Source organism: Euprymna scolopes, chromosome 32, assembly GCF_053919585.1.
Source record: "Euprymna scolopes isolate OS-2025 chromosome 32, ASM5391958v1, whole genome shotgun sequence".
NCBI lineage: Eukaryota > Metazoa > Mollusca > Cephalopoda > Sepiida > Sepiolidae > Euprymna > Euprymna scolopes.
In genome coordinates, this window is record NC_136513.1 from 5983713 (window position 1) to 6008078 (window position 24366).

Below are 24366 nucleotides of genomic sequence, written 5' to 3' on the forward strand. Positions count from 1 at the left end.
GCGAGAAAGAACTCCAGAATGCTACATTCTATTTTTAGTGAAAGCCTGTAGTCTGAACAACTGTCTTTATATTCCAGTGTTCTTTTTGAATAAAGTTTATTTATATTTAGTGGAAATGTATTGAAATTTATTTGTGTTTCCCTTTTCCCTCATTGATTGGTCGTTGCCTTGTCTCTTTAAGGCCCATGAATTGGCTAGGAGGAATTCCAACCCCTACTCTTTTAGGGGTCAGGTGAGCCAGCCTATAAAAACCCTTGCACATTGCGTTCCAGCCTCTTTTTTAACCCCAGTAGGACAGCAGCTGAACTTCAGTGACAAAGTCCTCGACAGCTGTCACAGAAAGCCATCCCACTTTTTCTTTGCTATTACCTCATCGAACAGTGACTACTTCTCGGTGCAGCCCCTGACGGCAGCAAAGAGATAGCCATCATTTATCCTCAAATTGAAACTAAGGCCAAGAAGCAGAATATATTTACATCCACGCGAAAAGAGCGAGAATTGAAGGACGCCCACGTGCAACTTATTACTGGAACTCTTCACCCAGATGTGTTTCCGTAAAGCACGTTTTCGCAAACCTAAAAAATCTTCCTCATTTCTGAACATTCATCTTTTTGATGTTGTATTATACGCCATTTTTGCTCACCCAGTAAAATTGCTCTAAATATTTTATACATTTGTTGTGTTCTTTTTCACAAAAAATCTCATCATATTTCTGTTTCAGCACTTATCCACATAATTATTACCACCTTCTCATGCGTGAGAATTGAACTTTTTTTTTTCAGGGTAAAATAAATCCCAATAGTTGGTATTTTTGATGAAAGATTGTGACATTTTCAATTCCAGTTATATACATCCAAATATGGCCGACTCGACTTCATCTTGATATTCGTTCACTAATAATCCAATAACTAAAGCCTGTTCCAAGTAAATATTATAAAGAGTATGTGTGATTGACCTGCCTCTACTCATGTAGTAAGGTAACACAATGTTAAGCTTAATATAAGTGTGTTGATTTCTGATGTTACAAGGATGTTTGTGACCGGTAACAACTGATGATCTTGCTTGCTTGTCACTACGCACATATGGAAAGAGAGAAAAGAGGAGAAAGTGCAGGAGAGAGAGAGAGAGAGAGAGAGAGATAGAGAGAGAGAGAGAGAGAGAAAGAGAGAGAGAGTATTATAAGACTACAATGAGGGAAGAGATTGAAAGGCAAGAGAGTGAAAGAGGAAGAGAAAAAGGGATCTATTCTGATGTCACAATGAAAGAGAGAGAGGGAGAGAGATGAGAGGGGGGAGATTCGGGTATGCCATTCCAATGTTTTCTGATTTCTAAAAATCCTTTTGACATCGTAATCTTTGTAAAAACATGTGTGTTCTGACGAACTTGCTAGGCTTGTAACTACCTCAATATAAATGCCTCTGATTAACCCGAAAAGAAGCAAAATCGCACCCCTTCAATGCAGAGGTTTCCAGATACCAGAATATTTTCTCCTCTAAAATAGCTTTTTTCCTTAAAGCGCGTGCCATTGGAGTTCTCTCCCTGCTTCCTCTTTGTACTGTACGGTACAGCCTTGCAGCAATTTAAATGTAATGTAAACAAGCATTTGGCTGCACAATTAGGATGCCCGTTATAAATCTGACCTCTAATTTACAGAAGTCTCGTACATTTCAGTGGCAAAATGTCTTGTTTAGGGTGAATTGAAATAAAAACTGTCAAAGTAAAGAAACTGTACATTCAATAAGTACTGACCCAACAGGTCACGTTGGTCTATTTCCTGGTCATCGTACTGTTGGGATTCATTCCATCGTAAGGCAACCAGCGATTATTTTCGGAGAAAATAATGCCTGGGAGAATGGCCGCCCAAACACGAGCAGAATCAATCAATTATATCGGAGTCCGGATACCAAGGATATAAAGATAATGCAAGAAAACAACAACAACAACAACAACAACAACAACAAAAACGGTACAATTGTCTGAAAGATCAAGTTGTTTCTACGTGGGCTGAAAAATGAATATAGCTTTTTACGTGCGTAGTGGGTGTATAAAATATTAACCAATCGCTGTGCTTTGATTTGGTGACGTCAAAAGACGAGAAAAACCTGCCCCTGCTGCTGTTGTAGTTTCAGTCGTGGGTGAACCACGGCCAAAGTCGTATCTTCTTATTTGATTTCGACTTATTTACTGCTTAGGAGCTTCCTTTCGGAAGTGTTAAAAAACAAAAACAAAATAAAAGATTCCGGCTTCATTTTCAGTTTTTGAATTTAAACCAGTTTTATTATTTGTCGACACTTTTTTAAAAGGACACCTTTACTTAGAAAATCAGTTCTTGCCTTTGAACACGTGCAAAAACCAGGAAGAAGGAATTTTGTTTTATTTATTTATTTATTTTGAAAATAATAAATAAAACTACACCAAAACCATGGCAACGTGCCAGAGACTGACTTTTGGGACGTTTTTCCTTGTAGTTTGCCTATTAACGATATCAGAGGTAAGTAAACAACAACAACAAAAAAAAAACAAAAAAAAAAAAAAAAAAAAAACAACCAAAACACACACACACACACACACACACACACATACACACACAAAACATAATTTCGACTTTTTATTTCGATAATATATATATATATATATATATATATATATATATATATATATATATATTGAAGAAATATTTTTATTTCCTTTTTTTAATGGATTTTGTTATTTTATCATTTTGTGAATCGCAAGCTGTTTCTTGTTTTAATTTTCATTTGTTTATTTTTACGGGCGGGCTTGACTAAATATTTAGACCATGAAGTTAAAATCTGGATTATTCGAACTGCTATTCACAACACTGTCACCTCGAACTTTTCTCGGATGCATCAACAATTGTGCTTTTATTTTCAATTTACGAGAGTTCTGTCCGCAGCAAAGGGAGTGTTAACAAAGTCCCCTTCCCATCTTTCCATGTTCTGGCTCCCTAAGTTGGACAGAGATGTTAAAATGCATAACTGCCGGCGCATCTTTTCGAACTTAGAAACCTGGAGGGTGGAATTTCAAACTAGATCCTTTATTGGGTATGTTTTACTATAGACAACAAATATTCATAGTCGCGAGAATCAATCCAAATGCAACGCAATACTAATAGAAATTCACAATAAATGTCACGGTGATATCATTGTTTTCGCAAAACGCTCATCCACTACTTGCGTTTCAAACTTAATAAACGCTTTAGAATAAGTTAAAATGCTAAAAACTTGTTCGGGTAGGTAGAAGAGTAACATATCTTTCATTTGGTTACATTAGTTATATATGTATTAACTACGTTTTCGTTTTGTTTATTGTAAAACATACTCTCTTTATTTAATCAACAGTGTGGGGGGGGGGCGTGTCTCATTCCTAAACCCAACCTTCTGAAATGTCATCTTGGCCTTCGGGACAAGATCAAAGTGTAGTATCTGTTCTCTAGATGTTGCACTTCAATTTCTTGTTCTCTGTCAGTGGAAGAGAAGTCCTTCACGACTGAGACAATTTTTTTATTTTTGTTCCTTTTTTCCACGTTAAAAACGACCCTGGTGTCTAACTCTGTCCTGTAGGGAGGCATTGTAAATAGGAACCTTCTGAAATGATTGCTACTTGAAACTGCTAACCAACGCAACGGCGCAACAACGCAACGCATTTCATGGGTTACATCGGCCGAAACGTTCACAACAATCAAATTATTAAGCGTCGGTAATTTAGAAACTTTTTTTTAAATCTAAATTTACGATTAAAAAAAAAAAATGTGAACCCAACCAACCAGTGTGTGTATAAAGGTGCCCATTAAAAGAAAAAAAAAAAGTGAACCCAACCAACCACTCAGTGTGTGTGTGTGTGTGTGTGTGTGTGTATAAAGGTGCTCATTAAAAGAAAAATCAATATCAAAGTGTAATCTCTATATAATACAATTACGTGACGACTGCTCGTGTGTCTGTATACGCATGTTTATCGCCACTACGTGACTTACACATTTTTTTTTTTTACTATAAATCAATTATTTATTGAAGTAATAAATATAAAAGTGGGTACTAGTCCAGAGAGTGACCCGGACGTAAATAACGTTATTATTTAAAAAGCCATTTTTAACATGGGGAGGGGAGGGTGTTTTGTACCTATTCTATACTTCAACCTTACAATTGAATAATAAAAAAAAAACGTATAATAAAACTTTAATTAAACGTGGAAATACGATTTAAAAAATAGCGCGAATCGGATCGGATCACTCTCTGCCTCTGCACTAGCACCTAAAAGGAAAATAGCGTAAAATATCATCAAAACGAACGTCTTAAAAATATTAAAAATAGTTTAATTGTGGCATTTAATCCACCAGAGTGCATTTCCGTTTCGTCCTAAACAAGTCGACCATATTCATCTTTTGTTAGTACTTGTACACTTTACAAACAGTGTTGAAATAATAACGTTATTATTTAGAAAGATCTTAACGGCTAGGGATTCATCGACCTTCCAAATCAACAGCGATTATTTGAACCACTTCTGTACCGGTCCCTGTTGATTGCAGTGTAATGCTGGGTCTATGCATTTCTGGGAGGTGTACCCTCCCAGGCTTTCCCTTTTCTCTTTGAGAAAGGGTTAGTTTATTGCTAATCGCCTGAGGCTCCCTTACTGGGGAATGCCGACGGGGTTGCCCAGACACTTTTTTGCAAGTTCGAGTGCCCCTCCTCGGGCCGCTAATTTCTCAATCCTACTTAACGACTCAGGTGTCACAATTCTTGCAGTGAGAGAGAACTAAATGCCCCTTAACATGGGAGGGTGGGCTTTGTAAAATATTCGGTAAAACTATACAAACACCGTGACAGCGAATTAACCCTAACCCTAACCCCTAACCCTAAACCCTAACCCTAACCCTAAACCCTAACCCTAACCCTAATCCTAACCCTAACCCTAATCCTAACCCTAACCCTAACGCTGTCACGGTGTTTGTATAATAATACCAAATATTCTGTACTTTACCCTAACAAGTTAATAAAAAAAAAAAAGATACCGTAAAAAATTGAATTAATATTGAAAATCCGATCTAAAAAAGTAGCATGGTCCATAAACTGTTGGGGGGGGGGGACACTTTGTGACTTCGAATTTTGAAAGGAATTTTAAAGCATTTAAATTGTAGAATAGGTCATTTAAACTGGTTTTAACATTCTTATAAAATCCTCATTATTAAAAGATTAACAATTTTAGAAGCCGATTCACATCCAATAATATTTTAAAAAATAATCACTAAAACAATTACAGATTTTAATTAATGACTAAACAATAAATAATGAATTAAAGTGTCAAAATGTTCTAATAAAATAGAATAAAATAAAACAGTATAGTTAAATATTAAAGGAAAAATAATCCCGGGCAACGTCAGGTAAGTGCGCTTGTAATAGATGTATTTATGAAATTGAATAGTTTTAAAAGATAGAAAAGAAAAACTTAAATTTGAAAATGGAGAACGAATTTGATTAATAAAATATTTATTCACTTTTTTTTCAAATGTTTTTCTTACAAACTAACGTGTAATTACCTACCCCAAGGAGGAGGTACTGCCTGGGAAAATGATCTCATGACAACTGAACCGTATCAGGCTGCTTTCTCTGAAGTCTGACTGACAAGTCTTTTCAGATTTTCAGTTATTTCCGTTCGATATTATCATTATTATTATTGGCTCACAAGGATCTTTCACACAGGTCATCTGGCCCGCACATATGGCTCATATGTATTAGTCTCCGCATTCAAGGGTTTTTCTTAATATTTCAGCTGTTTTCATTATTGTTATTCATTGTATCATTTCAACCATTCCTCTGATTCCAATTTTTCCACTTTGTTTTTCAAAGTTTTTTGGAATTTTTCCTAGTGCTCCTACCATTATAGGTATTATCTTGATTTTCTTCATCACCCATATCCCTTTCAGCTCTCTGGCTAGCTGTGTGTATTTGCTCTTTTTCTCCTTTTCTTTGATATTCACCCTGTGGTCAGCTGGAACAGCAAAGTCTACGATTTGACAGGATTTTTCTTTGTTGTTAATTATTACGACATCTAGTCTTCTTGCTTGGATGGGTTTGTCTGTCTGTCCATGTCCCATAGGATTTTGTGATTCTCGTTTTCAAGTACTGTTGCTGGCTTATGCTTGTATCATTTCTCTGTGCGTTCGAGATGCAGTTATTTGCATAATTCCCAGTGTACTGCTCTTCCGACTTGGTCGTACCTGTTCTTGTATTCTTTTTGGACCAGTTTACTGATTCGTTTACTATATGGTTTATTGTTTCGTCTCTTTGTCCACAGAATCTGCATTTGCTGTTTTCTTGTGTTTTGTCGATCTTTGCTCTGATGTGATTGGTTCTTATCGAGTTATTTTGTGCTGCAGTTATTAGGGATTCAGTTTCTCGGTTTATGCGTCCTTTTTGCATCCATGTCCAAGTGTTTTCGTTATTCTCATCTTTTGTCATCCTTATGAATCTTTCGTGTAATTGTTTCTTTTCCCATTTTTCTTTTCTCGTCTTATCCTCTGTCTCTGTTTTGTTGTTTTTTTTTCTGTGTCTCCTGCTGTCATAACTATCCTTTCAGTGTTTTGCATTATGTATTTTTCTAGTTCTTTTTTGTGCTATTCAGTCTTCTATACAAACCAGTCCTCTATTATTTTTTATTATTCATTATTATTATTATTATTATTTATCATTATTATTGTTGTTATTATTATTATTGCAACATGCTTGACATTCGCAAACCAGCTTGTGATTTCTCATTGGTGACAATAAAAAATAAAATCATTAACTAGAGAAAACTTTCTCTCTAGAGAGCTTCGCTGCGTTATTGAGAACAGATCTACTGCATAGGGTGTGGTTGTTTCATTGTATCAGTACGTGTGGATAAGTTGGTTGTACTGAAGTGCTTGCTAAAGACATCGTCAACGTTTTTTTGTTTTTGTTTGTTTGCAGAAGGGTTCCACCGTCCTCCTACATGCAACATTTGGTTTTCAAAATGGTCACCCATCTCGTACTGGCCAGGGTCAATGTTGTTTAACTTTGATCTAACAAGAACCAGTGTATATCAACTTGATTATGCCGTATAATAAACATCTTCAAAATTAGAGTACACTCTCAATACCCTTGCAGTTGGATTAGTGTTATATCTTAATTTTTCTATCATATCGAACCATCCTGGCTCATTTCTGTGGAACTAACGTTTTTTTATTGGGGGGGGGGTTCTAGTGTTTTTCTTGTATGATTACACAAGTAGTCTCCTCTTCCTTGGAGTCATGTTAATATGCCCCATTTTTCCGTCTAGTTGTCTGATACTATAGAATGTCCAACTCACCCCTACAATCAGGACCATGAGAAAATATTAGCTAGGAAATGAATAATAATATAAAACCGATCCATTGAACTTCACAGACCAAGTGACGCCATGGACATTTGACGATTAAATGCTGGAGAAAGGAGTAGGGGCAAGATAGAAAATTTGGAATGATTAGAAAGAAATCCGCTATATCTAGCTTCTGGTGGAAGAAGCTGAGAAAAACGATGGCGTTTCTGATTTCCAATAGAAAGTAGATATGTTGGGGATATGCTAGTTGTTAAGTAGAGAACAGTGAATGAGAAAGATTCCTCAGTCTTAGCTGAGATCCTGAATTTAAGAGATGGGAGGCTGAGCTCAGATGTTAAGACTAGTGGCGAGACTCCAACAAAACACCCATGTCTGATAAGTCACCTATGCACTGTCTGTATCTCTGTTTTTGTGATGTATATAAATTGTGGACTTTGCGCCCCCTGCCACCTACTACACTAAAATCCCTACATGGTCAAATAATGAGAACCATGATACATGTGATTGAAATAAAGAGATCAGTTGAAAGTGCGGGAATCATTCTACAGTTGTGTTTGGTCCTAGTGCTATTTTATTTAAACTTGTGTTCGTCAATATCATTTGGTTATATCAGTTGGTTTCCTCACTTTAGGATTTTTCCTAATATACTAGCTGTCCAGTTGTTTCCATGCTGTTATTCCATCATTTGAATTCCAGTCTTTCTTTTTAGTTTTTTTTTTTTTTTTTCAGAACTATTCTTACTGTTGATATTTCTGTAGATGTTTTGTTCCTGGTTATTTCAGTTCTCTTGAATTTTTCATGTATTTAGTGTTTTACCTTATTCAACTGCATACTATAGTCTGCTGGGATGGTGAAATTTATATTTGGCAAGTTTTTCCCTTGTTTTTGACTATTATAATGTTTGGCCTTCAGTCTTGAATGAGTTTGTCTTTCATGTTGCAAAGGTTTTCATGCCTTTCATTTTCCACTACTAGTTCCATTCAAAAGAAAATATTCCGTTGATCCATCTACGTGAATTCACTTATCTGATTTGCCGTTTTTTCTGCATTTACCCCATTTATTGGATACTAATGAGACAATGGCCGAACAATTTGTCTGCGTGTTAAAAGCATAGTTGTTTGTGCAGTTCACAGTGGACTACCATTCCATATTCCTTTTTGGATCAATTTACTGCATTCGCTTAAATTAGTTATTCCAAACCAAAATCTTATTTTCATTATACTTAAAAACGTTTTATGTGGGTGCTAGTGATAGAACGATTCCAATATTTTTCTCAATTCCAATTCAACTACCGATTTTGTTAAAAACTCCTGAAAGATACAATTAAAAAAGGGAAAGGTAGTTTGCTTGAAGCATTGCTGGTAAATAATATGGAGGAATATAAGAAGGCTATAGCAATGCAAGGAACCTTGTGTTGAAGTAATGTGATGTATGAACAAAAACTGATAAATGAAATTAAAAAATTTAAAACCTCTGAATATTTAATTATAATGTCAATTTTATTTTCAAATTACTGTAAAAACCTATGTAATATGTGCATATATTTTCACAAACGTGAAAAATACATTTGTAGAAAGTGATTTATAGATTTTAGTTTCACTTGAAATTTAAAAACAATAAATATTTATCCTTTTATTAGTACAAGCAATGAAAAATTAAGTTAAAAAAAAAAACAATTAAAATAATCTAGAGAGAGAGAGAATATGTTGCCGGTTTAACCTTTTATAATCTCGATCACATGACTGAGAGCTGGCTTCTAATTGGACAAGCTAGGAAGGGAGTGTATTCAAAATCTTCAGCCGCGAAAATTCGCCCCTGATTGTGTTTGTTACAATTTCGTCTGCTACAGAACACAGAAAGTTAGTCATCGAATTATGACAGTTTAAAAATTACAAAATTTTCTGTCTTGTGTTAGTGGTACGGAAGCCAATTTTCACAATGTATAACTAAAAATGCAGATTTCAAACAAACAAACAAAAAACCTTACAAATGTATCATGTCATTTTGTATTAAATGAAAATTAATCATAATCGAAGCAATAATTATTAGATCAAGTCAGCCTAAACGTTGCAAAAACGAAGCAAAAATTTGATTTGCTAAAGTTTTGCAACTTGGATTTTGTTTATGAAAGACAACTTCAAATCCTATATTAACCCCACTATATTAAAAAGCGTCCCTTTTTCTTTAAGAAGAGAGTATCTTTGGGCATATTGATTTTTTTAAATATATGGTTTTAAGCGAAAACAACAATACTTACTTATTTGTCATGTCGAAAATAGTAATATATACAAGAATTACGAAAATTCATTGAGTAGAACAACTACTATTGTGTTTTTAGTAAAAAAAAAAAAAAAGTATATCGCTATCGGCTAAAAAAAACATCGGTCACTACAGTTGCAAAAAGGGAGATAATTGTTCTCCTGTATTCGCAATCTTCAAGGTGTTCACATCTAGGGAAAATGCAATTTCCCCCCAAAATTACTTTTAACTATAAATAATTTTGTACTCAATGAATTTTCATAATTTTTGGATGTATTACTATTTTCGACATGACAAGTAAATACTGTTGTTTTTGCTTAAAACTGCATATTTAATAAAATCGATCTCTCGACTCTATCTTCACAAGCACCGTATCTTTATATGCAAGGATATGCACAATATCATGTACACAAAATTTGAAAAGACCAACATTAAAAAAGTAAAAAATAAACATCACTAAAAATAGTAACTTAACATGAAGTAACCTTGACAGAAAATTAAAGATGCTACAGAAAAATTGTACGTTCGTAAAAGAGAAATTTCATTTTGCTTACATCTGAATTGTATCAAAATATACCCCCCCCCCCAATACTATCACAAGTTGAAACTGAGAATTTCACTGTATTCACCATTTCTGTATGCAAAACTAGGTTGGGTTGTGGTATCTACTTAAATGGTTTACTTTTTCATCTCTTTGTCCACAGAGTATACATTTGCTGCTTTCCTGACTATTGTCTACTCTGGCTTTTATGTAGTTTATTCTAAGTGTGTTGTCTTGTACAGCTCTCACTAGCAATTCAATTTTTTTTTTTTTTTTTTTCAAGCATCCGTTTCACAGCCATGTCCACGTTTTCTCATGTATAATTTCTAAGGTCTATAAGTAGATTATGTAGTTGCTTTTTTTTCCACAATTTTCTTTTCACGTTTCACTGTTCTTTGTACCATTCCATAGTACTGCTTTGGGCAGTGGTAATCAGCTTCTCTCTGTTGTGTATTACTCTACTTTTAATTGCATCATCTATGCAATCTTTATTACTTACAAGTGCTTTTCCACTTTCCTTCCTTTTTATTTTCATAATGAACAGAGCGTTACCACTACTGATCAGCAGAGGAGTCTGGCATGTGTAGTGTTAATTGTTGAGGACATGTGTTGCATGGAGAGAAATGATACGAGAATGCTATGATGGATGTTTAATGTGAATCTTAAAGACAGGCTTAGATCTGATGATTTCAGATAAAGATTAAATCCGGACAGTATTGAGATGTGTGTAGAACAGGAGACTTTGATGGTATGGTCATGTGGGAAAAATAAACAAGAGTTCATGAGTCGGTGAAATTAGAATAGTTGAGGTAACAGGGTTAGTTGGCAGGAGTAGGAAAAATGGACGAAAGTGATAAAAATAGGCCTGAAGGAAAAAGACCTGGACAGAGATAGGTTAATTTAGAAGTTAAGTTCTTAAAGTCGTTCAAGATATTTCAGCTGATAAAATGGACATTAAATTGAACATGATGATGATGATGATGATGATGATAAACTAGTAAACAAAAAAAAAAAACCCAAAAAATAAAACAAAGATGTTTAGTAAAAGATATCCAATGAAATACTTTCATTCATAGTTTCTTATCGTCAGGAATGAGTCAAAATGTTATTCTATGTATTTTCAAATATTAAAAAAAAAGTATAGTTGACTTAAAAAAAAAGTATAGCTGACTTAAAAAAAAGTATAGCTGACTTAAAAAAAAGTATAGTTGACTAAAAAAAAAAAAATCCTGATGAGGGTTTTGTTATAAGCGAAAAATTAGAAACTTTAAATAAATGAATGCTTATTGTAAAATTAAAAAATATCGCACGTGTCTGATCTTATCAGTTACGTCTTGAATGTCGTTTTCTCCGTGCTTCTAAACAATCTATTTCTATTACTTTTTATAGTTGACTTAATTTTATTTAAAAAAGTCTGACACAATATCGTTGGGTTGCTTCCCGGTTGACTATAACATGATCGTATTCAAATCTAATGTAAATAAGTCATTGTTCAGCTGCCCTCTTAAATAATCAAATTCTGCCCAATTTTTAACATTGCCAATCATTATGACGATGTCTCACCGTTCATCTGACAAACTTTTTAAACTCGGGTGGCCTTGAAAAGAAGTGACTCTCCAGTTAAAAAAAAAAAAGGTAGAATATTTATCAATAAGTCCAAAGTTGTGCTTCTCAGCTACACCATAAAGTGGCCTATAGTATAGGTTTAACAATGAAATATATTTAAAACTACAAGCTTAGAAAGTGTTATGATGTTAAATGGTAATAAAAACGAAAGGAACACAAGACTCTTAGAAACAAACATGTATTCACATATATTACAGGCAAGGCGGGTTGAGCAATACTATTCCTCAACTGTTGGGCGTTTGCACACGACCTCCTTGGTCGCGTACCCATCTCTGAGTCCCGGACACGGGTACTCGTTACCGGAGGTGGTGTCACCAGAGGAAGTGACGTCATGAGATAGTCCATTAATCCCATGGAGGGGCGTCTTCAACAGAAAGAAATGAAGAAGAAAAAAGTGCCACATCTTTTATAGCCATGTGATATCCTGGAATCGCACCCCTCATTATTAAAAATGCTGGAAACAGGACGAGAAATCAGAGCAGCTCGATTTAGCAAAGAATCCCCCCACCCACAATATTTATTATTAAAAAAATTTTTTTTGTAATCTTCCCCATTAAGAAGCTAACGCCATATTGCTAAAATCACAATAATAGAATGCTATGGTCTCTCATCAACTGACTTAACTGAACTATTTTCAATTTAACGTCTCTCTAAACTCATGTGATCTTGTTCAACCAATCACAGCTTTGTATATCCTCCCCCTTTTATGATTTTTATACTTTATAGTCAATCAACGTTTGTTTCCTTACTGTTACATATATGTCTGGCTGGTGATCATCTAGCTATATAAAATGGACAGTTATTTCATTTATGAATGAATACGAGACACTTTGTTTATAATAAAGACTTTGTTTATTTTACTATATACACTTTAACAAAGTGACAGTGGTGGGGTTAGTGGCAGAGTGTGCGTCGCAAACTGTGTCACATTTCTGTCTGTCTGACCATTGCTTTGTTTCACTCTCCTCTTTTTATTGGTATCACTTCGACCTGTTAACCTATTTTCTCACCAGCTTGTTTATTGCACTTTTGCTGGTTTTTGGTCTGGCCCATGACTGATTGACGTCATGGATACAGGTCGCTCCAAATCCCGGGATTTCCATTGTTTATTTTTGTTTGCCTGGATATAGCTTAGGTCACCTTTCCTGGGACCGACTTATTGTTCTTTTAATCGCCTAGGATTTCCATTGTGTTCTTCCTGCTTGCCTGGACACAGTTCGCCTGCACCTCTCCTTAACACCTACGGCCGTTTCCTATATACGTTAATAACATTAAATTCATGTGACAATGTTCTTGAAATCTATAAGTAGGTTATGTTTGAAAAAAAAAGGTATTTGAATTCATTTAATTAACAAAATGATCCTTTCTCTACTATCCTTTTTAGCACTCTCTGCCTCTTTCACATTTTGTTGTTTTACCCGCTTTTGCATCGCTCTTAACCAATTTTCTCGAGTCAGTTAACATTCTTCCTTCCCTCATTTTCTATGTTAATAAAGGGAATAAAATAATGATACAGTTTTGACTTGTCATCGTAATAGTAGTGTGTGTGTGTGTGTGTGTGAGAGAGAGATTAATTTTGTGTTTGTTTTAAAAAATATTGCCTTTACAAACTAACTTTATCCATATCCAAACATTCGTGTATGTGCTCAACAATCACGTTTTTTCTTCTTCTTTAAGTTATCTTGTCTATAGATGCAGGCTCGAAGATAAGTTGCCTTATCTCCATGGATACATGGCATAATCACATTGACACACCAGTTCTCATTGGATAACCAAAGAAGCAACGTTGAGCCTGGTCAGTACCAGATGGGTGACTATTTCTGAATAGCAGATGCTCTATGTAAAAGGGTGTCAACGCCTCACTGCAAAAACCTAACGTTGTCATTTCTCCTGACAGGAATATGCAAGTGATTGGGGACGGCTTGTGAATTTGATATTCTCATGAAACTTCATTCTTCGACAGAAGCTGGTTCAATCTGCCTAGGGTGAGTGCCGCTTGGGTATCAGTTTATATATATATTTTTTATTTTGGATTTCCTCAGTCATCAGAAAATCCTGACTCATCTATTTTTGCCTCTTTTTAAAATAATGTTAGTTGCAAGCAAGTACACATAACTTTCGTTGAAACCTGAAACCTTTCGGCTTTTCTGTGTTGCTAATTCTAAATTCAAATTCCGCCAAGGCAAAGCTTACCATTAACATTCCATTCAAATATTAATTTTTTAAGAAATGGAGAGTCACACATTTTAGAAAACATATATATATATATATATATATATATATATATATATATATATATATAAATTTAAATTAGAACATTTGAAAACCTGAAAATGTTATGAAATGATTTTTATTTACTTTTTTGCTCAAGTCCGAATTTTCGCCAATAACCTGGCTTTATCAAGAGGAGGATTAGTCCGGTTTAGTTTTTTTTCTTTTTCTTTATCTTCATAATGTTTTTATTAAGAGGCCCAGGCCTCTCGAAGAGAAAGACGTCTTATGTTGGTGCTGTTTCAAATCCGTGTATGGAATCGCTCGGTTTAAGCGCGAAATTTAAGAAATAGGGAGTCGCACATTTTAGAAAACATTTTTTTTTTAATATAAATTTAAATGAGAACAATGAAATTTGAAAACCTGAAAATGTTATAAAATTATTTTTATTTACTTTTTTTTGTTGTTGTAAAAGTCCGAAAAGTAAATAAAAATGATTTTATCATTTCGTAATATTTTCAGGTTTTCGAATTTGCTCATTTAAATTTATATTAATTTTTTGTTTCTTTTTTCTTCAAAAGTGTGTCCGATTCCAACATTCAAGATTGGTTCTGCCATTCAATTTTTTAGTTCAGTGTTCATCATCATCTTCATCACGTTTATTTTTATATGCACGCGTTGGACAGCTTTTAGAAATTGACTTTCAACCTAACCTAATATCTCTGGCCAGGTCTTTATTTATTCCTCTTTCTCCCATGTCCATTCTTGTCGGTTCCTCCCATGTTTTCCATGACCTTCCTCTATGGACTGAACCTGCTACCTCAACTTTTCTACATTTACTAAGAACTCTCATCCATTATTTCAAGTGGCCATAGTATCACAGTCTCCTGTTCATCATATATCTCCCTAATCTGTTCAGATTCAATCTTCCTATGAGGTCGTCAGGTCTATGCTGGTCTTTAAGACTCGCATTACACATCCATCATAGCATTCTCATATCATTTTTCTTAACGCAACGCATTTTCTTTCTTTCTTTTTTATTTAAACATTTCATGTTTAAACGTTAATTGTGATTCACCTCTTTTATTTTCATATAAAATTATATTTAACTAATCGTAGCTACCTGATGTTACTCAGATGGAACTCGGGCTTAAATAAAAATAGTTGCTTTATGCATATAACGATATACAATGTGATACACCAAAAATGAATGGTTCTCATCATCTTCATGTTTTGACAAGCTTCTGTTTCTGACCTTTACTCCTTGTCTGAAATGGAACGCATACATCAAATCCGTTGCCAAGGTCGTCGGAAAAATGGTAGGATCATTCTACCGCTCCAGTAGATATCTTACTGCTGATGTAATTCTCTACCTGTATAAGAGCCAGGTACGTCCAAGGATGGAGCATTGTTGCCACATTTGAGCAGGAGCTTCTAGAACTAGCTTATTCTGCCTTGACAAAGTTCAAAATAGACTTCGTAGCCTAGTGGGGAATGCACTTTTTCTCTTTTCTGTGAGCCTGTATCTGCTTTATCCTTATTTTCATGGCACGTGCTCGTCTGAGCACCAATCTATTGTACCCCTTGCCTGACTTTCACAAAAACACTCGTCTATCTGAAGCCACTATTAATAATTTCCCCACTCTTTATTTGCGCCTAAACCTAAATTTAGATTCCATGAACAAAGTTTCTTCTTTAAAACTGCCCGCATGTGGAACGCTTTTCTGTTTTCATGCTTTCCAACTGACTACAATATGGTTGTCTTCAAGTCCAATGTGAACAAGTTCCCATATACTCATTAACCCTTATCCTCGAGTGGCATCTAGGCCTTGATAAGCGGTGACTCCTTTGTAAAAAAAAAAAAAATAAATAATATCGTGAACACTAAATTTGCATAATACCAACATTTTTTTTGTGTAACGTGTCAATCGTCACCAAAAATAGCTTGACTGAAAAAAATAAAAACCACGGATTATATTTATTCATGTATAAAGATCACAAGTTTTACAAATAGAATTTTACAAAAAATATTGAAAAAATTGCACAACAAATGTGACACAAGGCCAAATTGGGTTGGGTGGGATGGGTGCTGTGCATTATCCTTCTGGTCTATTCTCTTAAACTAATTCCAGTCACCACAATACCGCATTCATATTACAAGGCAATCTAAAGTAATGTTGTCTCTGGGTTTTGACTTTTTTATTTACAAAAAACATTTTTTTTAATTTCAATTCCATCAGTTGGAGGTAAAGGTCTCTACCAAAAAGCAGGCAAAATAAAATGCTTGGTAGTTAGTTAGACCCTCTTAAGTCAATTGGGATAGAAATGTGCTGCTCACTGTTTTCCAGGGAGGTGGCGTGGGAGGTCATTCCACTGCTAAAAAACGAGCCAGTCAGTTGCTAGGTGGGGGATGGAAAGAATGAAGGTTCGTGAGAAAGGGGTTGTCTTCCGAAATAGTTGCCAGGTCGGAGGGGGGGGAATAAAACAAAGATATATCTAAAATTTAGCAAAATAGCCCCCCCCCCCCACCGCCCACATCTGACGAAGTAAATGAGATGTTGCGAGTTAAAATTGAAAGGATTTCACCGTGTTTTCCAATGTTTTCACTCTAAACAAACTAGAATGATGATGTATGGAAATGAAACCTAGTCAATAAGGGTTAAGGACATGTGTTGCATGGAGAGAATGATATGACAATGATACAATGGTTATGTAATGCAAGTCTTAAACACAGGCTTAGACTTGATGACCTCAGGAAGTTTAAATTTGGACATTATTGGGAGATGTCTGGAGCAGACTTTGATGGTATGGTCGCTTTGATGGTATGGTCACATGATGGGTTAATAGTTATAGAACAGTTGAGATAACAAGGTAAGTTGGTAGGGAAGGCCAAGGAAGACCTAGAAAGCGATAAAGATGAGTTTGAGAGAAAGAGGGATAAATAAAGACCTAGCCAGAGATAGATTAGTTGGGAAGTTAATGGCTAAAATCCGTCTAATTCATGTTTAAGAGATGGGGGATGAAAGTGAACCAACGCAAATGTAAATTCATTACTTCTTCTATAGATAATATCTTAATAGACAACAAAACTGTGTGAAAAAATCTCCAAGATTTTGTGTTGCTTGACTCAGTGGTTACGGAATTCTCATCTGACATTAACAGAAGAATATGAATAGCAACTTCTGTATTTAGACATCTACAAGAAAAGATATGGAGCAGGAAGGTCATATTAACATCTCTGAAGGTAAGAAAGGGCTCTATGGAGAAATTTATCTTTAGTTGACCTTTGAGAACTAAATATTTTCGTTTACTAGCCAAATAGAAAAGTTACTAGCCAAACCAACGTGATTTTTGGAATGTGACATCTTCGTTCTGTGATGCTTATGTACATAATAAATCTTTTTCCGTATTTTTTTCATAAGTGTAATTCTAAATAACCAACAAATTTTATTTTGATACTTGAAGGTATAAACATTCTAATTTCTTCAGATGTTTTTTAAACAGCCTTCGTTAAAAAGAAGAGTATATTGTTGTGTTAAACTTTTCTTGTTTAAATGATTTAACTTTGTTCGTTTAAAAAAAAAAAAGTTGAAAAGATATTTTTCACTCATTAGTGAGCTTTGGAAGATTGTCAGTGAAAGAAATACAATCGCCAAAAGATAAGTGTTTCATTATTTCTAGTTGCGACTTTAAACAATTACTCGCAAATGCGACTGTTTCACTTGCAATATAGAGCCCTGTACGACCTTATAATATATTGATAGTTCTTATTGTTATGTATACAAGTGGCTGAACATGAGAGGAAGCACAATATCTTTCAAATGAAATATTTAAGAATCATCCATAGAATAACAATGTCTGTTTCTAGTTACAGTAGATCGAAGTGACATCTGCATGTATACACTGACTCCCGACTTCTTTTTTTATTTTACTTCAGTTAGTTTGAAGAGATCAAGGGAGCTAACTCCTCCTGGAGCTAACACTTGATTCCATTATGATTTAAATTTATATCTGAACGCTTTTTTAAGAATAGATCCTATTCCCTTTATGGATCCTATTTGTATTTTGTTACAGTTTGGTCTTCCAGTGATTGCTTCTAAGTATTTCTGAAGATTCTTTTTTATTAAGCCAGTTGCTCCTATCGCAACTGGTATAATGTTTATTTCTGTCAGAGACCATGTCGTTTCTAGATTATTTTTTAAGTCCTGATATTTTGTTATCTCTTCCTGTTTAGCTTTATTAAGGCCAAAATCATTTGGGACCGTGACATCATTAATGAGCGCAGTTATTTCGGGCTGCTTCCATATTACGATGTCTGGCTTGATGGCCTTATCTTTTATGTATCTGCCCGCCTGTATGTCTTTGTCTTGGAACACTGTCACTTTTCTTTTTGATGTTATCGGTGGTGGTTCATGTTCCTAGATGTTCGACGATTTGTCAAGTTGCATCTCTCCACAGATCTTCCAATGGAGGTATTTACATACTTTGTTGTGGCACACAGTGTAAAGACCATCTGCCAATAAGATTGTACATCCAGATATTAGGTAGCTTCGGCTCTCAATCGCCAAGTGGCAAAACCTGCACTGGACATCTGCCATTATTTTAATCCATTTGTGAGTAAGTCCTGATCTTGACTGCCTACAATAAGTCTTTCCTCATCAAATGGAAGTCTCCCACTCTTGAGCCATTGGAGTGAAGCATCCCTGTCTATATATTTCTGATTAAGCTCCTCCAGGAACTTTCCTGCTCTTATGTTGTTTTCTTGTGTTTATCTCGATTTTTGTGTATTTCTTTTTCTTTCTTGTAATCTGTGTTGCTGGTTCATCAGTTGCTTTTAGGCCAGACATTTTTTTTTAATCCATCCGAGTATGTGTCAATGTTACTCATCAAATCTAAATTATCAGATACCTACTAACAAATGAAGAAAAGCGAAAGAGACCAGATCTTACCAATGACGTTATTTGAAAAACAAAAAGAGAAGAGACAAACTAATATTCGTTATGCTAATGACATCACATTCTATTTGAAACTCTATACTTCTGAGATTGAAATCTTTTGCAAGAGATAGGGGGTGAAAGTGATCCAGGAAAATACAAAATCGTTTCCTTTTCTAGAGATAATATTTTAATAGACAACAAAACAGTTAAAAAAAACTCCCAAAGATTTTGTTTCTTGGCTCAGCCGTACAATGATCATCATCTGATTTTAATATAAGAAAAAAAATAGAAGAGGAAAATAGAACAAAAAAAAATAAGAATAAATAAAAATTTATATTAACTTTGGACAACACCTATAACTTACCAAATTCAAAACCTTGTTCAGGAAATTGACAACAAATATGCAAGCCAATTCGACTGCGAGACTGAAACACAATTCTAACACACAACATCCAACCTTGACACTAACACAGAATATAACAACATTCGAGAAGTGTCTACGCATTGTCTGCACCCTGATGAAGATATTTTCTTGAAAATATTTGGAGAAACTCAAGTATTTACTATCTTGTACAAGACACTATGTTCAGAAATAAAGCTTCTTTCCCAGAATTGCTCGCCTTTAGAACACTGTTCCGCTGGCTTGATTCCCGGCTAAATGCAACATGGTAGCCTTCAAATCTAATGTAAACAAGTTCCTGTTATGTCGTCCTCATAAATATACAAATTCCACCCAATTTACACCATTAAAGATTACTTCACTACCACCATACATTCGTTAACCCTTATTCTCGAGTGACCTTCAAGCCTTGATAAGTTGTTACTCCCCAAGTAAAAATAAAAATATGCATAATGGAAAATTATTGAAGTCTCTTTAATATTGTCATCGTTATTTACATAGACCGTTTCCTCAAAACCCTTTCACAATTTTTGTAATTGGACGTCTAAAGGAAAAGATATGGAAGAAGACACATGAATGCCTCTGAAATTAAAGCTTTAGAATGATAGTATATGCAAGTGAAACAGGGCCCATACTGGCCGAGAATGAGAGGAAGCTCAATGTCTTTGAAATAAAATGAAGAACTCTTCTTAAAATAACTGTGCGAGATAGATGAAGAAATACAGACATCAGAAAAATATTGATAGATCCGTCAAGGATATTATTTAAAAAAACGAGTGAAGCCTGCATGGTCCCCCGTGAGTACACAGTGAATGAAGCATAAACAAAATGACTAAGTTCAGCATTTGCCCCCTCCCCCCAATTAGTCCTAAGAGTCCCCAGGGGACGTCAAATCCTCGTGAAAATGAACAAGCGGTGCAGTTTTAGGTCTTAGCATATGTAAATTTGAGTTCTGCACCATGCAAAAAAAGAAATGACTAAGTCTATCATTTGCCCCCCCCCCATTGAGTCCCCAAAGTCCCCAAGGCCTTAAGATATTTAAATTTGAGTTCAGCACCATGCAAAACTGCTAAATAGACATACACAGAAAATTTTGTACAAATATGGTAAAATAGTCCCAAAAATGGAGTGTTTTTATTAGCCCTAAAAGAGCCCCTGGGGCACACCCAAGAGTTATCGCAAAGTATAGACAAACAAAATTATATAGAAATCAGTTAGTTACAACTTTTCAGAAAGTTTTATAAAAATCCAAGGCATCAATTTTTTTTAATAAGTACAAAAGTTTCAATTTTAGCCATTTTAACCCGAAAGGCACCCCTAGAAGGGCAACTAGAGTTTTCTGGGAAAATCCATTGCTACTTTTTTACTCATCATGTTTAATGTTTGTGCAAAATTTCCAAAAATTTCAAAGCGTAGTTATTGAGAAAAGTGTTGACAGACGGACAAGGGTGAATTTACAGAACCATCCTCTTTTTGCTAGGGGACCAATTATGGTATGACCTTAAACTATATCCAGTAGTGAGGCCCCAGCTTGTGGGCTTTGGGGAGTGTGGAGCCACCCTTTAATTGCCATTGCTCCCAGGTATTCTGACCCGGAGTGGTAGTACCTGTTAGGGACCCAACTATGGGTTGAATAGGAACCGGCTTGAAAACAATAAATATATTCTATTACAAAAATTTTTCTTCAAAATCTTTGGATTCAGCATTAAATAACCTGAAAAGGGTTGATATGCCGTTAAACAAAAACAACCAACCAACTATGGTAATTAGATAACCACATCCAAAATAACTAATGCAGGACATTATTTGAAAAAGAAAAAAAACAAACAAATTAATGCAGTTTGTATGTGTTTCCTGATTACCAAACTCGAACTCTGTAAGGAAATCATATCAAAAAGATTTCATTAAAGAAAAATTAAGAGGATGTCAATTGAAAAGTTAAAGCTCAATCTCTTCAAAATGATTCAATAATTGTTACCGTAGCTTTGTGAGATAGACAAAGAAATGTACGTCTCAAATATTGATACATTATTTATAAAAAAAGATTAACGTGGTTTGAACATGTTTCCCAGTTATTACCGGCCTCCAACTATAGAAAGAAATCATATAAAGAAGATTTTATTCAAGAAAGTTCAAGACCACCAAACTGGCATGCTGCTCTTGATAACTGAAAGCCTGGCCCATGCCTGTGATAAGCGGTAAAATTTTATGCTTTTGAATTTTTTAGATGAGGATTGATAATTCATATTATTTTGATTATTTGGACTACTGTTCTCGCCATCTCACCATTTCAGTCGATGTAATCTGCGACCTTCTTCAGGTGTAACTTCCCAAGTGGAACAAGATACACCTGAAGAAGGTCGGAGGTTTCATCGATTGAAAGGTTTTGCCAATAGCATTTGATGTGAACAATAGTCCAAATAATCTAAAGAATATGAATATTAGAATTGTTTTCAAGCATATGGTGAATCTCTTTAGAGTATGTGACTAACTCTAGTTCAACTGACAATCATTGCATATCATTAACCCTTATCCTCGAATGGTTTTTGGTATTGATAAAAAATAAGTTAATAAAAAGAAAAACGTTTTGGGCCTTCCCTCTACATAACAGAACTAATAGTTTTAACTTGGTTTGTGGATTCCACAATGTGTATTTATCCATGAGGCCAATTATTCACTTCACACAAACCGAGAGATTAACCGCGAGAATTTTCTCTTGCTAAACAAGTTTTTTTGTTTCTTTTTTTCCCTCTTAACCTTTTCAAATCAGAAAATCTCTTTAGTACGTTTGATAACAATAAATAGAAGAAAAGGTTGCATTAATTTTTCTTTTCTTTTAAATGCGTCATCGCATATCTAAGAGGTTTTAGTTCTTTTTTGTTGGATTTTGTGTGTGTGTGTTTTTTCCCACTATAATGGATCAAGTTTTATTAGAATTACTGTCGACTAAGGCTTTAAACTTGTGTCTAATTGATTCAATAGCTTTTATCTTATTTAAAGATTAAATTCATTTTTTTTTTTATTTTGTAACATTTACATTTGAAATTACATTTTTCACCAGGCCTACAACGTTCGAGTTTGAAATAGCATTTTTACCAAGCTTGCAACATTCCAGTTTGAAATAGCATTTTTACCAAGCTTGCAACGTTCCAGTTTAAAATGGCATTTTTACCAATCTTGCAACATTCCAGTTTGAAATAGCATTTTTACCAAGCTTGCAACATTCCAGTTTGAAATAGCATTTTTACCAATCTTGCAACGTTCCAGTTTGAAATAGCATTTTTACCAATCTTGCAACATTCCAGTTTAAAATAGCATTTTTACCAATCTTGCAACATTCCAGTTTGAAATAGCATTTTTACCAATCTTGCAACATTCCAGTTTGAAATAGCATTTTTACCAATCTTGCAACATTCCAGTTTGAAATAGCATTTTTACCAAGCTTGCAACGTTCCAGTTTGAAATAGCATTTTTACCAATCTTGCAACATTCCAGTTTGAAATAGCATTTTTACCAATCTTGCAACATTCCAGTTTGAAATAGCATTTTTACCAATCTTGCAACATTCCAGTTTGAAATAGCATTTTTACCAATCTTGCAACATTCCAGTTTGAAATAGCATTTTTACCAAGCTTGCAACGTTCCAGTTTGAAATAGCATTTTTACCAATCTTGCAACGTTCCAGTTTGAAATAGCATTTTTACCAATCTTGCAACATTCCAGTTTGAAATAGCATTTTTACCAATCTTGCAACATTCCAGTTTGAAATAGCATTTTTACCAATCTTGCAACATTCCAGTTTGAAATAGCATTTTTACCAATCTTGCAACATTCCAGTTTAAAATGGCATTTTTACCAATCTTGCAACATTCCAGTTTGAAATAGCATTTTTACCAATCTTGCAACATTCCAGTTTGAAATAGCATTTTTACCAATCTTGCAACGTTCCAGTTTGAAATAGCATTTTTACCAATCTTGCAACGTTCCAGTTTGACAATTGAGCTTGAAATGGCATTTTTACCAGGTTTGTTTCATTCGAGTTTGAAATAGCATTTTTACCAATCTTGCAACATTCCAGTTTAAAATGGCATTTTTACCAATCTTGCAACATTCCAGTTTGAAATAGCATTTTTACCAATCTTGCAACATTCCAGTTTGAAATAGCATTTTTACCAATCTTGCAACGTTCCAGTTTGAAATAGCATTTTTACCAATCTTGCAACATTCCAGTTTGAAATAGCATTTTTACCAATCTTGCAACATTCCAGTTTGAAATAGCATTTTTACCAATCTTGCAACATTCCAGTTTGAAATAGCATTTTTACCAATCTTGCAACATTCCAGTTTGAAATAGCATTTTTACCAATCTTGCAACGTTCCAGTTTGAAATAGCATTTTTACCAATCTTGCAACATTCCAGTTTGAAATAGCATTTTTACCAATCTTGCAACATTCCAGTTTGAAATAGCATTTTTACCAATCTTGCAACATTCCAGTTTGAAATAGCATTTTTACCAATCTTGCAACATTCCAGTTTAAAATGGCATTTTTACCAATCTTGCAACATTCCAGTTTGAAATAGCATTTTTACCAATCTTGCAACATTCCAGTTTGAAATAGCATTTTTACCAATCTTGCAACGTTCCAGTTTGAAATAGCATTTTTACCAATCTTGCAACGTTCCAGTTTGACAATTGAGCTTGAAATGGCATTTTTACCAGGTTTGTTTCATTCGAGTTTGAAATAGCATTTTTACCAATCTTGCAACATTCCAGTTTAAAATGGCATTTTTACCAATCTTGCAACATTCCAGTTTGAAATAGCATTTTTACCAATCTTGCAACATTCCAGTTTGAAATAGCATTTTTACCAATCTTGCAACGTTCCAGTTTGAAATAGCATTTTTACCAATCTTGCAACATTCCAGTTTGAAATAGCATTTTTACCAATCTTGCAACATTCCAGTTTGAAATAGCATTTTTACCAAGCTTGCAACGTTCCAGTTTGAAATAGCATTTTTACCAATCTTGCAACGTTCCAGT

General features: G+C 34.6%; 1 protein-coding gene across 2 annotated transcripts in view; it reads left to right on the forward strand.

Moving 5' to 3' along the window:
- The first annotated feature begins 2083 nt into the window (after positions 1-2083).
- The window catches only part of LOC145256197 (glutaminyl-peptide cyclotransferase-like), a 184272-nt gene continuing 161989 nt past the window's right edge, over positions 2084-24366 (forward strand). For both annotated transcript variants that reach the window (XM_080114809.1, XM_080114810.1), the window contains exon 1: positions 2084-2491. In XM_080114809.1, the coding sequence (XP_079970935.1) occupies positions 2423-2491 (69 nt within the window). In that variant the 5' untranslated portion in view covers positions 2084-2422. The remainder of the gene's footprint in view (positions 2492-24366) is intronic.